The sequence below is a fragment of the Solanum stenotomum genome, chromosome 5 (assembly GCF_019186545.1).
Source record: "Solanum stenotomum isolate F172 chromosome 5, ASM1918654v1, whole genome shotgun sequence".
Lineage (NCBI taxonomy): Eukaryota > Viridiplantae > Streptophyta > Magnoliopsida > Solanales > Solanaceae > Solanum > Solanum stenotomum.
In genome coordinates, this window is record NC_064286.1 from 11,695,284 (window position 1) to 11,710,847 (window position 15,564).

At 31.2% G+C, this 15,564-nt stretch overlaps 1 protein-coding gene across 1 annotated transcript; it reads right to left on the bottom strand.

The window, feature by feature from the left end:
* Positions 1-12,498: 12,498 nt before the first annotated feature.
* Positions 12,499-14,855, bottom strand: LOC125863680 (uncharacterized). Its single transcript, XM_049543716.1, has 8 exons — positions 14,694-14,855; positions 14,328-14,420; positions 14,036-14,230; positions 13,877-13,930; positions 13,441-13,596; positions 13,203-13,256; positions 12,952-13,092; positions 12,499-12,879 (listed from the first exon to the last, which is right to left on the bottom strand). The coding sequence occupies exons 1-8, from the start codon at positions 14,853-14,855 to the stop codon at positions 12,499-12,501; spliced, it is 1,236 nt and encodes a 411-aa protein (XP_049399673.1).
* Between the last annotated feature and the right edge of the window lie 709 nt (positions 14,856-15,564).

A 15,564-nucleotide genomic window follows, 5' to 3' on the forward strand; every position in this document is an offset into this window, starting at 1 on the left:
CGCAAAGGAAAGATTGGTTTGAGAAATTAGATGATGCGTTATGGGCATATAGGACTGCATGTAAGACACCAATAGGGACTTCTCCCTATCACATAGTATTTGGGAAAACATGTCACCTTACGGCAGAATTATAACATCAAGCATATTGGGCAATCAAGAAACTGAACTTAGACCTCAAGCTAGCCGGTAAAAAGAGAGTGAATCAACTGCATGAACTTGAGGAGTTTATGTAACACCCCTAAATACTAGACCAACATTCGCATGTCGATACACCATTGTTTAATCACTACTGTATGTTTTACTCTCATTTTGGGAACTAGAAATGTTGTGATATTTACAAACTTGCTTAACATAAATTGTGATCGTAATTTAAGGTATTGTATTGGGGTATTTGCGTAATATTCTAGTTGGAAATATGTATAACTTGAAACGAAGGTGAGGGTTATACATATAGGTATATATGTATGCATTTTGGGCAGCCAACCTTTTTTTGGGCATTCACCTTTTGGAGGCAGCTGTGCATATGGTAAACATCACTATTGAGACTATATGTTTACACCTCCTCTATAGTGAAATTCGTGTTCCTTATCACTAAGAAACCTGGTGAACTCTCTCTAACAATACTGCTCTCAAAATCACAAGAGAAAAACTTGGTCCTTTTGGCTGGAATTCGAGATACACCCTTCTCTTTGGTGAGTAGTTGAAATCTGTTTTTGAGCTAAGTAGTGTTTAGTACTTTTGGAATATCTCGTTCTCTAGAACTCATATTTCAGTGAATAAATATGTTTTGGAGAGCTAATTCGTATACCTACAATTCTTATGTTTATGTAAAACTCTAATTTAGCTGTTATGGATTCGAAATATGGGATGCAACATAGGACAAGTTATGTCCAGATTTCGGATTTCGAAATCATGTATGAACAACTTTTAGTGTATCGATGATATATTTTTGTACAAAATATTTGCAGTGATTCTTGATTGTTTGCAATCTTAAGAGATGTACCTACATCTTTCATGAAGGATATACAGTCCAGTTTTGCCGTTTTCCTTTTCAAATCTAAGTTGCAACATGAGGTACTAGGTTGGCCAGAATTACTGTTTTGGGAGCATAGTCGTATTTGTACAGCCTAAGCTTACTTGTGATGATAATCCTGTTTTACATTAACATTATTGAGCTACTAGGGATTAAACAAGTTATTTAATTTTATTTTAAGGTTGTATATACTCGTGAACAAGTTGAGGACCTTGATACGTTGGTTGGTCTACGGTTTGAACTCTTGAAATTGTGTTGGACTGTTTCTAAGCTAAGCACTGAGGTTTGTGTATAAACTTGTACTTGCACTCTTTTAAATGCTGGTATATCTGAAAGTTGATCTTGGTACCTTGGTTACCTCTTGTCACTTTGCATTGCCGTGTTGGTATCCTTTAAGACGTTAAAGACTCTTGTGTAACTTGCCCACTTGTACGGATTGTTTGATTACTTGGCACTCTTGTTGGGACTTTGTTCTTCTTGTGGCTGTGAATTTGTCACTATTGGCATGCCTCTTGATTCGGATCATTTGCCATCTTGACTCTGGATTTTTAATTCGTCTTAAGAATGGAAGTTGTCCATTTTAAGTACGAACTGGAAAGTCATTTTTAATATGGTTCTTGGTTCTCTTGATTATTGGGTTTTGACCCTTCTTGATACAGGGTGTCGGCCCTTCTTGATACCTACTTGTGCTTGGTGCGACGACATGATGTATATATTGGGCAAGCCTTGTTGTTGAATCTCTTGGAAAACTGTGCTATGAGCGTTCTTGACATTTGGATCTTTAAATATCGAACTTGATACTCTTTATATATTGTTTGCTTGATTTATTTATTATGTTCAATTATGCTGCCCATGACTTTAGAAAGGTAACTTTGTGAATCTGATGGCTCTAAACCTATAGTTTTTGCACCACTAAGCTATATGCTTAGCAATAGTTGTTTCTATCGGAGGGAATGTTCGAGAAGATGCGTGAAGCTGGCCATTGGAGATGGAGATTTTGAGATCCTTAAGGAATATCATAATTGCATATAGGCATCTATATTTTGTATAAACCATGGGACTTGTACATGATCTATGTGTTGTTTATTTACATGAAATTTTGAGGACTAATTTGATCATGTCACCATGGGTTGCAATATAAGTATGTCTATATGTTTTGTTCATTTGGGATGTGCAAACCCAAGGCTTGTAATACACGAAAGATACTATTAGTTTTGAATGTTTGTGTAAAGCATGAACCGACTGATTTCGGTACTCGGAAGTTGGTAATATTCTTGTTATCTCATCGTTAAGTGTGAGGATAATATATGCATGAAAAAGCTCGTCAGTTATTTGCTTAAATTATTCTGGGAGGGTTTTTTCGTCATAAGTTAAATTCCGCGCCATGTCAGTCTTAACATTAAATAAATGTTTAAATGGACAAGATGTATATCCTTAACTAAATATTCGTTATGAACCTAATCCCTCTACTAGATTAAAATCAATATGGCCATAGTTAACCTCTTTTAAATGTCGCAAGTATTTAATTAGATTTCTTGTTTAAGTGGTAGTATCCTTTCGAAAGGGTCGCTACAGTTTAGGCCCCACGCTTATGAGAATGCCAAGCTATACAAAAAAAAGACAAAGAGGTGGCATGACAAGCACATAGTAGCTCTTACCTTCAATCTAGGAGATAAGGTACTACTCTTTAACTCTAGACTAAGGTTATTCCCCAGAAAACTAAGGTCGAAGTGGAGTAGTCCTTTTGAAGTGGTCAGAATGACACAACATGGGGTTGTTGAACTTATAGGTAAGACTGACCTTACGTTTTTTGTCAATGGGCAAAGGGTGAAACACTATTTCGGTGAGGATTCGGATCGTGATCGGGAAGTGTTTTATTAAGAAAATATATTTTGGACTGGTTTAAGAGTCGCCACTTAATTTTTAAGAAAAATTAAGAAAACTTATTTTTCAAAAGATTAAAACAGGGAAATCGATTGAAAATATTTAAAGAGGGGTTCGGGGTTCATATTAGCATTTCGGGAAGGGTTTGAAGGCACCCGAAATACCCGCTAATATGCGGTTATCAGATGATTAATCATTTGGCTAAAACAATTTTAACTTAGCTTGACTTTGCAAAATTGAACTACTTAGTACCATTCTAAGGGAGAAAAAGGAAATGTTGACATATTATCGAAGTGAGGTATTTTTGTAAAATTATTTATTTGTTTGTTTATTTTCTAAGTCAAGTAAAGACGAATAACTTAGTTAAGTGATTAATTCAAAATGGGTATCTTTCGGGGATTTGAATCTTTCGACCTTAAGATTAGCGGCAAATATTAACAAGCACGCAAATACAATAAAATAAAGAGGGAGAGAGACTCGAGCCCAAGTTTGGTTTTTCTGTCCGCCTGGACCAATACTTGGGCCCATCTTCATTTTGGGCTTTCGGCCCATTTGAGCCACTTGCACCTGTCCTAAGAACTAAAAAGTATAGCAAATAAGTGGGTTTAGGCCCAAAAATAACAAAATACAATTTTTGAATTAAGGGTGGACCTTTAGCCCAAATTCTTCAATTTTTCGATCTGTTGCTTCTTTCAGCTTCGGTACTTGTTGGTCGACTTTTATAGTTGGCTAACTTGGATGAAAATAGAATTGGGCCTCCATGACCCAAAGGAAAATGCAAGGAGAGGGTCCATAGAACCCGGACAGATTTTACATGCAAACACAAAAATGGGAATTTAGTAAGTGCAAACAATATGCAAATTATGATCAAATCAAATTTTATATTTATATTTTTTTTAGTCTCTGTCAATTCCCAATTCCATGTATATTCTCATATTGACAAGTTATTTAAAGAACTATTAAAACTTATAGGCAGCAAACGGAGCCATAGGAATTTATCCTTGGAATTAAAAAAAAAAAATCGGCATGTCACATAATGAAAGGTTAACCACCGAAAAAGGACCATGCTTGCAAATGACCTCGCAAATCCGACTCTAACAAAGACAAAATTTGGAAACTAAAGTAAGAAATTCGGATTTTTCGCTTTCACTCAATTGACAAACAGTAATCAATTCTAAACAAGAAATATTAAGCGAAACATGGTGGAGACTTGAACCGAAGATCGTTCTAGGCAGTGAAATCCCAAACCCCCCAAGACAACATAGATGAAGGAAAGGAGAAACAACCAAATATTATCATATCAAAAATATATACATGAAAACGATTTTTTGGCATGCTTTGCAAAAGGTAAAAAAAATAAAAAAAAAATAATAATAAAAATCTAATAAGAGGTCATCAAGGAAAAAGGAGACAGAGCAAACCACCATCGATTAATTTGACAACCAAATGTACAAATGAAAACATACACCTAAGATGATTACATTTGGCTAAGGAAATAAGACGTGGAATCATAAAAAATGACATAGATTAACTAATTCATGTTGGCATGTTCACTGGACTTGTACTCCAAAAAAAGAAAAATAAACAAATTTTATACTATTATAGACTTGGAACAAAATAAGATCAAAATATAAAATAATTATGGCTACATTATTACAAATGGCCCTTGTATCAACAAGCTAAGGAAAATCTAACTTAAATGCTCCACCTAAAGAAAATAATGATTTATCAAGTTGATCAAATCGCTACTGATTTTAACCTTTAGGACATTGACCAAACTAAGCGAAGAAAAGAAGAATATTGAAGGAGCCATGTGTTAATCTTAACAACCACAGAAACATACTTAAAAATGAATAAATAAGCGAAGTCGAGCTGGTGGCTACGCATTCACAATGATGCATGCTAGCAACTTATCATAAAATAAGCAAGGAATTTGTATGAGGCTTGCGGAAAGACACTCTAACAAACAAAGGGGCAGATTCTTTTAAATAACAGGAAGGGACAATACAAATTCACACAAATCAACAATCTGTGAGACCAAATCAATTTTTTCGCATCGTGTCTGCCCCCAAATCGCTAAACTAGTGTCCTACATATTCCAGGATACGACAGCTTAGGGGACAAAGAGGGTGAACGATACATAATAAATCGAAGAGAAAACTAGAAACAAAGGAGATGCAATCTGGAAAAGGGAAACAAAGCAATCACGAATACGATGTAAGAACTCGAGATAACGGTAAAATATGATATATAATTCTATGTATTGGCGCCTTTGTTCATTCATTCCATTTGAACTGAAAAGAATGAAGTGTAATGACCCGAAAGGTCATTTTGGTATTTTCGTGGAAATGACTATTTTGCCCTTTCGGTAGTTGCCCCGAGTCCCATGTTTTGTGGTTGTAAAGTTAGTTTGAGGAAAAGTTGGTAAAAAGTTGAGTTTTTGAGAAGTTGAGTTTTTATGAGTTATAGTTGGTTAAAAAGTGTTTTTTCGAGTTATTTGGAGTTTCGGGACTCGGATCGGATTTCNCATGGGAAAGGAATGAACTAAAAAAAAATGATTGGCTAAACAAAAAGCTATACTTTTGACTTGAAACCAAACAAAAATCGAAACAAACCAAATTTCTATCATTCGAATAACTCAATAGTTAACATACTAGCATTTTGGATATAACCGAAATACGAACTGAAAGCAGGGGTTACCTTATAGGGTGCAGCAAACTGGACAAACAACGAACTAAAGGCGCATCAACTTCACACCAAAGATGAGTTCCGAGAATTTCAAAACAAATGTCCGAATCGACTTCGAACACCGACCCTTTCAAGAACTTCAGACTAGAATACCGTATTCGACTTCTTTAAATATGAAACCTCAACTTCTCTTTTGCTTTCCCCAACTAAAAAACTTCTGCCCCCTTTTCTTATCCTAAATCTTCAACCAAAATCTCTCTAAACTTTTCCAATGTTTTTCTACTGCCTTCCTAAGAAAAATTTTCCCTCCCCTGATACTGAAATCGTAAAAAAAATTATATAGAGGGAGCTAGGGTTCGATTTCTAGGGGGAAAGGCTGAAATTCGAAATTCAAATCCTCAAAAGTCTTACACCATTAAGGAGAAACAAGTTTTTTTATGAAATCTCAACTGAGGATGGACGGTTGGATCGATTCCCATCGTCCTTGGAGCTCGACGTGGCCTCATCCCACTACCCCAAGAACGAGGCACGTTGCTGCTGTACGAACCTCTGGTGAAGGAGACGTTGCTTCTGCTTTAGCCTGCTGTGATATTGCATAGAATTGGAAAGAAAAAAGGGACGAGGTCGGTGTATTGCTCTTGTACGTTATATCTATTGTTGTGTTCTTATTGCTGGAAATTTTGTCATTCACGTTGAAAGGAATGGGTTATTGGGATTGAAAAGTGGGCTGGTTGTATTGTATTGTTGTTTGGAAAAATCACCCCATATATACATTTAAGAGTCAATATTACAGGTTTTAAATCTACTTTTAAAAAATTCTTGCTTATAACAGTTTAATTACGGGTTATAACATATCACTAATTATTTATAAATTAATTAAATTTTACTTTATTAAATAAGTAATTTTTTATAATTTTATATTATTATTAAATTATTTAAATAAAGAATACCCCATAATTATCTCTCACACAATTATAGGGATTTTACATTGATTACACTTCCTCATTTAATGTTATACTCATAACCTGCCATTAGTTAATCCTACCACCCTTCCCCCACACATATCCAACTATACACGCTATCACCCCACTTTCACCTTCTTCTCTCCCATTTTTCTCACCAGCCAACTACACAACATTCAATCTTTCGTCCAAATTTTTTTTTCCAACAAAATTATGTCTAAGAAATCCATTGAAACGCTTCAAAAGAGTCCCAAATTGGGTGAAAGAACATCTAATGATGATGTTCATGTTTCAAATTTTAATATATTAACTCAAACCCCCCCCCCCCTCCCCCGCCTAAAATTGTTGAAAATCCGGCAACGAATGGTTCATCTAAGTTGAAGGAGCGACAAAGAGAGAAAAAATGAAGAAAAAAAAGTCACCCCTGCAAATCAAAAGGGAAAGAAGAGGAAGGGGAAAATTGTTGAAACCCCTTCTGATTCCGATTTTGATTTTGTTACTGAAATCAAAAAGAAAAAAAAACAAATGTAGAAGTTGGAGCATCTTCAAAACCATCAACAAGAAGAACAACAAAAAGTTATTTTTTTAACTTTTGGACAATTTTTTTGTGTTTAAGTATTTGATGATATATAATATCATATGTTTTCTTTTAGGCAGATACCGTTTACATATGAATTATTGATTGCCTATTACAATTTCAAGATACTATTTTGAAAATATCAGTGTGTTTTCAAACTATACATTTATTTGATGAAATCTGTATGAAATCTAATTAATATGTGTATGACTACGCTTAAATGTTTTGATTTTGAAAATTTTATGAATTGTGATATACTAATGGTATACAAATGGAATGAATTGCGTTTTGACATTGATGTGATTGTCTATTAACTGTGTTTATGGTATAAATTATTAAATTGGTATGAAAATGGTATGATTTGTCAAACTATTGATTTTTTCTTTAAAAAATCACATTATGCTTACTTTATATTCTAAACATGTTTTGGATGAAACTTGTATGAAATCTGATTAATATGTGTATGCCTATGAGTTTAATATTTTATTGTTGGATATTGTATGAATTGTGATACAATATTGATAGACAAATGGTATAAAATGTGTGATTATATGAATTTATCAATTTTGATACATGTTGTTTGGATAAAACGTGTATGAAATTTTGATTAATATGTGTATGACACTAACTGAAGTTAGTGTGGGAATGAAACACTAACTGCAATTTGTTTTAAATTTATTTATAGTAGGACACTAGTTGAAAACCAAATTAATATTAATGTAAACTTACATTAAATTAAATACTCAGGATACCATAATTACCTTTTATAATTATCACTAATATTTACACTATCTTATGTATTAAGCTGGAATTTATTTTTAACAGTATGCAATCTGTATGATTAATGAATGAACAGTGTATAAAGAATGAACGGTATATTAAACACTAAGTTTATAATGCACTTCAAACCAATTATGTTTCATATCAAAACAAAACATTAATCTAAACGATAAAATAAAATAAAAATTATATATAGTCTAAACAAATAAACAGTCATTAGTTTTGCACAGGATAATTTGAGCATGCTTCATGTTGTGGCCAACTTGACAACATCTACTGCAGGTAACTTTGAACCTTTTGAATTTCACATCAGCAACCCTCTTTCATATATAATTCATTTCATTTGAAAATCAACATAATTCTCTGTTTCATTAAAAAAAAAAACAATTAGGCTAACATTATACAAATCAATTAGAAATATGTTAAATAATATTAACTTTTCATTCCAAAGACAGTACAAATTTTATCCATAAAAATCATTATAATAACAACAAAATTATACACACTCGCCATTACTTTTTCATACAAATATCATTCAGACAGTACATTACAAAAAAAATTTCATACAAAACATAATATTTCACATTTAATACTCACTTAATACACATTTCATACAACAATCATCATTCATACCAAATTTATACATTTTCATACTCATTTAATATACATTTCATACAAAACGATTATTCATTCAAACTATATACATTTCTCGTCTCAAATCACCCAACTTTATACAGAAATAACAAAACTAATATAAACTCAACAATTTCACATTTAATACCAATTTAAAACACTTGTAATACACTTCGTCAAGAATTCCAATTTTTTTTTTACATATTTCTTAACACACTTTTCATACATAATTCATTCAACTTATACTATCAAATTCAACATTATAATTAAATTATTTTTACAGAATAATTAGCACACTTTCATACAAATTTCATTTAATTTATTCTATCAAATTTATTCATAAAATCACATTAAATTTATAATTTCACAAAACAACAACCGTATACAAAATAAACAAATAAACAAAAAAAAACACTAAATTTTTTACATTTCACAACAGTAAACATAAGATTAAAACTGATACGTAGTTGTCCATCACAACAAAATCAAGAATTTTCAAAGATGAAAAAAATTTCAATTACTCGAATGTGGGATTTTTTTTTGTTGAAAATTGAAGAGAGAAACGTTGAATTTTTTTTGTTGCAAATTGAAGAGAGAAACATTGAAAAAAGAAGAAGATAAAATCTGAATTTTTATTTGATTTTAACTGATTTGGCTGAATTAAGGATACTGAATAATCTTAATTAGTTTAAATCCCTTAATTCGTGCTATTTATTAATTATCTACAAAAAAATGATATGATCTGATTTTTTAGTTTATCTTAACTGATTTTGAGTGAATTAAGGATAAAAAATATTGTTAATTTGTTTGAATCCCTTATTTCATGCTAATCATTAATTATCTACAATAAATTTCAAATTAAATTACAAGTCACACTTTCACTTTTTTACTTTATTATCTATAATTCCATTTTTTTAACTTTCGTTTTATTTTTAAAACTTTTTTCAAATTAATAAAAATATTTCTTTTATTTGTGAATTTGTTATAACCTAAAATTTTTAATGCTATAGCTTGAAAGTCTAAATCTACTGCTATAGCCTGAAAATAGTACTATAATATATGTCATATATGAAATTTACACTTGTTGTTTGTTGTTAATGGGTTGCTGGAAAGATGGAATAGTGGAAGTGGGCTGGCAATTTGCTGGAATTAAGGCCTAAAAATGGCCTGAAAGAGTTGAAATAATTGTTAAGGGTGGAATCGGATTTGTAATTTAGGACTTGGCCAAATGAGTTGCAAAATTAGCCAATTTAAGTTACAAATATGGCCAAACTTAGTTAATTGGAACAAGTTCGACTAGTAATTAAAATAAGATGAATTAATATAATTAATTTATGAGCTTATCAATCTTAACGAAATAAAATAATCGACTTAATTATAAACTAATCACTTCAAAATATAAACTATTATATAACTAAACTAATTAACCAAATATTTAAGTAAAACTAAAATCTTTTTGAGACGATTTTCAAATATTTATAAAATATGCTAACTAATAGTAATATATATATATGTGTGTGTGTGTGTGTATACTATTTAAAAGTTCCCAAAAAATGACAAAATCACATAAAACTAACTTAAAAATATTTTGAATTTTATGAGGTCAATTATTTCAAATCGTTCGAAATTTAAGAAGCTCGATAATTAATTATTATCGGGGAGGGTCAAAATTGAGTGTCAACAATTAAATATTTGGTTGAATAGATGAAACCTAATTTATTGAGGAATAAATCAAAATTCAAGTGCTTCCACCTCTAGTAAGTCATTGACACAACTATCAGAAGAAGATGGATGGTGTCCTTCTGGAACTGTTCCGATTAAGAGAATTACGAAGGATGATCTTATAAGACATAGACGTATGCCACCGCCAGAAAATGTCCCATTTGATGATCAATTTGTTGCCGTAAGATAATTCATGAACAATTTATCGTTATTGCTTTAGAAATTCATACCTAAACTTGAGAAAATTATTATTTTACTTATTATAAATAGATTCTAACAAATAAAGTATTTATTTATACATTTATAGACAAGAAAAAAAATTATTCCTTGACAAATATAAATAAACTTAGTCTTCAATTATTGTATATTGATTTCCATCTAATGCAGGGCAACAACAATATTAGTGAGCCAAAAGAAAGATACATGTCTTCACAAGGATATAAGGTACAATATTACGTTATTCTTTAATTATTATTATTTTCAACTTTAATTTGATCTCCTATGGATCGATATAAAATATTTATTTATTCAGGTTGCAACAGCTCGGACTCCAAGTGATCCATCTATTAGATTTGGGGGAGGTGGGATGATAACTAGCGTGTACAATCCTCATGTTAAAGGTCAACAACATAGAGCTTGTCGACTAAAAATTCAATCTGAATCTGATATCATACAAGTTGGTTGGAGAGTAGGTTTCAATTTATTTTTATCATTCCTAATTTAATTACTTCTCAGAAGGAGGTGAAAATTTTGTCAATGCTCATGCTCGAATATCATAATTGTATATCTACATTTCATATTTTAGGTGGATCCAATATTATACGGGGATATCAAAACACGACTTTTTATACATTTTCAGGTAAGGATTTCCACCATGGTTCATGAAAACTTAGAACTATATGTCTTATGGTTCAATTATTTTCCTCAAGTTACAAGAGTTTTTATATTTGATATATATATTTTTCTCTAATTTTTAGGCCGGTAAAGTTCATTGTTTTAATACATTATGTCCTGGCTTTATACAAGTAGATAGTGAAATACCTCTTGATGTGTCATACGAGGATCATATTTCACAACGTGGAGGAACAATATGGGAGGACACAATGTACATTGAACGGGTACATATTATTTTTCTCTTCTTTTTCATTATTTATAATTAATATAGACATTAACATATATTTATTATTTTATTTTTACAAAATAAGGATCTAGTCAACGGAAATTGGTGGCTTTTATTGGAAAATGACTATGCAGAAGTTGGTTTTTGGCCACGAAAGATCTTCACGCGTACTGGCTTGGCAGGTTTTGCTAAATCCATTAATTGGGGAGGAGTTGCATATAGTCCAACAGATGTAGATGAACCTCCCATGGGCTCGAGTTTCTTTCCCATTGAAAACTCCGGTTATGATGCTTATTGTAAGAAAATTGCAGTATTAGACGTGAAAGGAAAGACAATTGCAGTAGATAAAACAATCACACATATCGATAATCCTAATTTATACAAGGTTTTATTCAAGCCTCTATGGATTGGTTCAAAGTCTTCCTTTTATGTTCTTTATGGAGGACCTGGTGAGAGTGCACAAGTGTAAGCCTTATAATTTCTACTATGACAATTTTTATTTTTAGTATCTACTAAAATATCGCGCAACTCTTGATTAATTTACAATTTCATAACTCATTTGGTGGATTTAGCTCGCAATTTCTTTATTTTATTAGTAAATACATTACTTCTTAAAAGATAATTTTGTTGTTCTAAGTTTAAGTGATAACTACGGTCATAAGAGGAATCCAAATATAAAATTTATTCCCGCCCAAAATATTTAAATAATTTGTATAATATTATGATATGAAAATATAGACTTAGGTCCAATGAATAGAATATTTATTGTGAAAGGGATAAATTAAAGACGAACGCAAAATAGGGATGGAAGTGTAAATGACCCTATATAAACTCCACTAATTATTTAATGACTACTAGGAAATTAACAAGCCACTTGTAAAACTATATGAGCAAAACAACACAAAGAGGAATAGCAAAATCATATCAAATCTTAAATCCTTGATATAGGTTTCATGTAAGATAATAAAAATTAATTTCAGCGTGCATCGTACGTGCATTTTGGGCATCATACATAAATTTTGTATATCGCACATGATATCAATTTGCAAAAAACGAGGAGATCGATAAAATCAATAAAGAAATTACTCTCTTTTAGCAATTAACATAATGTCTCGAACCCACCAGGTCCTCCATAAAATGCCATATGTTGATATTTTCCACCTCTCCAATGTGGTACATCCTTAAGACCATAGTGATTAGGATCATCAACACGTACATTCGTTTTGTCTATATGTATTGTTTCCCCTTTATCATTTAAAACGTTAAATCTCCTACAATAAGCATCATAATTAGGATCTCCAATAGGAAAACATCTTGAGCCCATCGGAGGTTCAGGCACACCTGGCTCACTATATGCTACTCCTCCCCACTCGACATTATCAGCAAAGCTTCTCAACTCAGTGAAAATCTTCTGAGGCCAAAAGCCAACTTCTACATTGCTTTCATCGTACAGAAGCCACCAATTTCCATTGACGAAATCCTTTTTTTTAAAAAAAAGTTTATTATTTTGGTATTTAGAACCTTTCAAATTCTAAAAAGTGCAAATATGTACCCGATCAATGAACATTGTGATTTCCGATGCGCTTTTATCTCCACGATGTTGAAAGTTGTCAAAACTAGCATCAACGGGGAAATCTCTATTAACTATGATAAATCCAGGGCATAGCGTATTGAAACAATGAATATTGCCAGCCTAGGAAATATACAATATGCATAAACTCTTTTAAATTGAAGTAATTAGCTAGATTGATCACTTTCAAGACCACAAAACGAAAATCATTAACATATCTATGAATGAAATACCTGAAAATGTATAAAAGATCTAGTCTTAGTATCACCATATAGTGCTGGATCCACCTGAAAACATAGATTAGAGTTATCAAGATTGAATATGAGAGCTCATGATAGCGGTTCTAACCTATTCAATTCTCACTCAATCCAACCCCCCCCCCCCCCCCCCCCCCCNACCTAAATATAAAAGAAACTAGCTATATATTGAAAGTAAAAAAAAGTATATTAATAAACAACTTGTTAAGCTTACTCTCCAACCAACTTGTAAAATATCTGATCCTTTTTGAATTTTCAGTCGACATGCAGTGTGTTGTTGACTTTCAATACGAGGATTCCATAAACTTGCAGACATTCCAGCTCCAGCAAACTTATTATTTGGATCATATGGAATTTGAACTATTGCAAGCTGAATATGAAAAAGATTTTGTTAACTTATTATAATTTTATCGGAACTAGCTATATATATATGTTCATCGAAAATCTTATTTTAAAAATAACTTTTTTTGTCTTTTGGGTACAATAAATTTGGGACCCAGGATAAATTGAGAAAATGAGTGCTCAATATAATTCCAATTTCCAATAATCCATTTATTTAACTATTTGTATTTTTTTTAATGCCCAAAATGGCAAATCAAAGACCTTTAATGTTTTTTTTTAAGGAAATAAAAAAATTTATATTTGTGTACCTTGTATCCCTGTGAGGATATGTTACTTGTTTTTGGCTCACGATTATTATTGATCTGTAGAAACAATAGCAAATACAAATGGTCAATTATTTTTGTTTCTATTTTGTTAAAAATGAATTTTACTTAAGATAAGCAATGGTTGGGGTAACATTATCCTACATTAGTCAATGGGGATTCAAAGGTACCCTCTGGTGGTGGAATATGTCTTTGTCTAATAAGATCATCTTTAGTAATTCTTCTAATCGGAACAGTTTCCAAAGGACAACCATTATCCTTTAACCATATGCTCGAAGACTTATTAGCCGTTGATGAAGTATCTGGATTTTGCGCTCTTCTAGTTAAAGTAGGTTTCATCTGTTCATCAATAACTTACATCGTGTTAATAAAAAATTCTAAATTATTATCAAGAAAATTGAAAGTAAAATGAAAAGATCTAGAGTATGAAACATGCCTTAGGATGAAAATTGTGACTCTTTAACAAAGGGTGATCAAATGCAGGCTGTTTATAGAAATCTACACAATCATATGTATCTCCATATTTCGTCTGCATATAAACATCGTTAAACTTTTTCTAGATAAAATGAAGTTAGAAACAACATAAAAGGTACAACGATACAAAAATTATAACTTTCAAATACAATATCATTTTATTAAAAAAAATATAGAAGAATAAACAAATTTAAACAATATAGTGTGGTACAAAATATGGAATGGGAGGGTACTTTCTTTTTCCTACAAAATTAGTATTAAAACACCAATACAATAATCACTCAAAAACACTTACAATTACAATAGTTTTAAGCCAAAAAATATATACCTTAATTGTTTTGATAGCTGATTTATTCAAAAGCTTAAGTTGCTTCTCCAACTCTGAATCCTCTAATTTGGATAACTTTATTTTTCCTTCAACTCCGTCATAACTCAAAATAAAATATAACACCAACAAAGTTTGTCGAACAATTTTTTGGCGAATCAACATAGTCTGCAGCCATTAATTAAAATAATTTCTTAATATATATACCCAAAAAAAACTAAAATTTAAAGAACAAAAATAATTACTCCTACAGAAATGAATTTACTAAAGATTAAATTGAACTTACGTGATTTACAAGATGTATGAGGATTGAAATTTTTTATCACCTATCGAATTTCCCACTTTAAAATTTGCTATAGAGAAGTTCTAAAATGGGCATTATACATGTTTAGTATTAAATTACTGTGATTTTTAAAGCATGATTAATTAACATAATCTAGGAAGATTCTTGTAAATGAAATGTTGACTGTTCTCTTGTATGTATAATACAAAGATAATCTGGCCATAATTACCAGTAAACTTAATTAAATCTACTAAGTTAAAGTCCAAGAGATATGCAAGTGTTTGACTGAATTTAAACGGGTCAAAATATGTTTGAGTTATGAGAGGATTACTTGGGCTGGATGAATTTGAGTCAAATTGAGCTATATAATATATATATATATATATATAAAAATATATAACTGACCAACCTTCTAACTCTTGCCGACTTTTTTTTTTTTTTTTTTTTTTTTATAAACTACATAATTAGACATATTCAACTATCATATATATTATTATTATCTATAATTTTAAAAATTACGTATCTTACTACTAATTAAGAGTTTCTTATCAAATATTAAGGAAGATACACCTAGATATATGTATTTTTGCT

Bases quoted from the DNA above. Each gene is read 5' to 3' on its own strand.
- LOC125863680 (XM_049543716.1), bottom strand. From the start codon at position 14,855: ATGTTGATTCGCCAAAAAATTGTTCGACAAACTTTGTTGGTGTTATAT. The intron at 13,931-14,035 runs GTAGGATAATGT...TTGTTTCTACAG, and splicing joins TTGAATCCCCATTGACTAAT to ATCAATAATAATCGTGAGCC. The intron at 13,257-13,440 runs GTAAGCTTAACA...CTATGTTTTCAG, and splicing joins TTTTACAAGTTGGTTGGAGA to GTGGATCCAGCACTATATGG.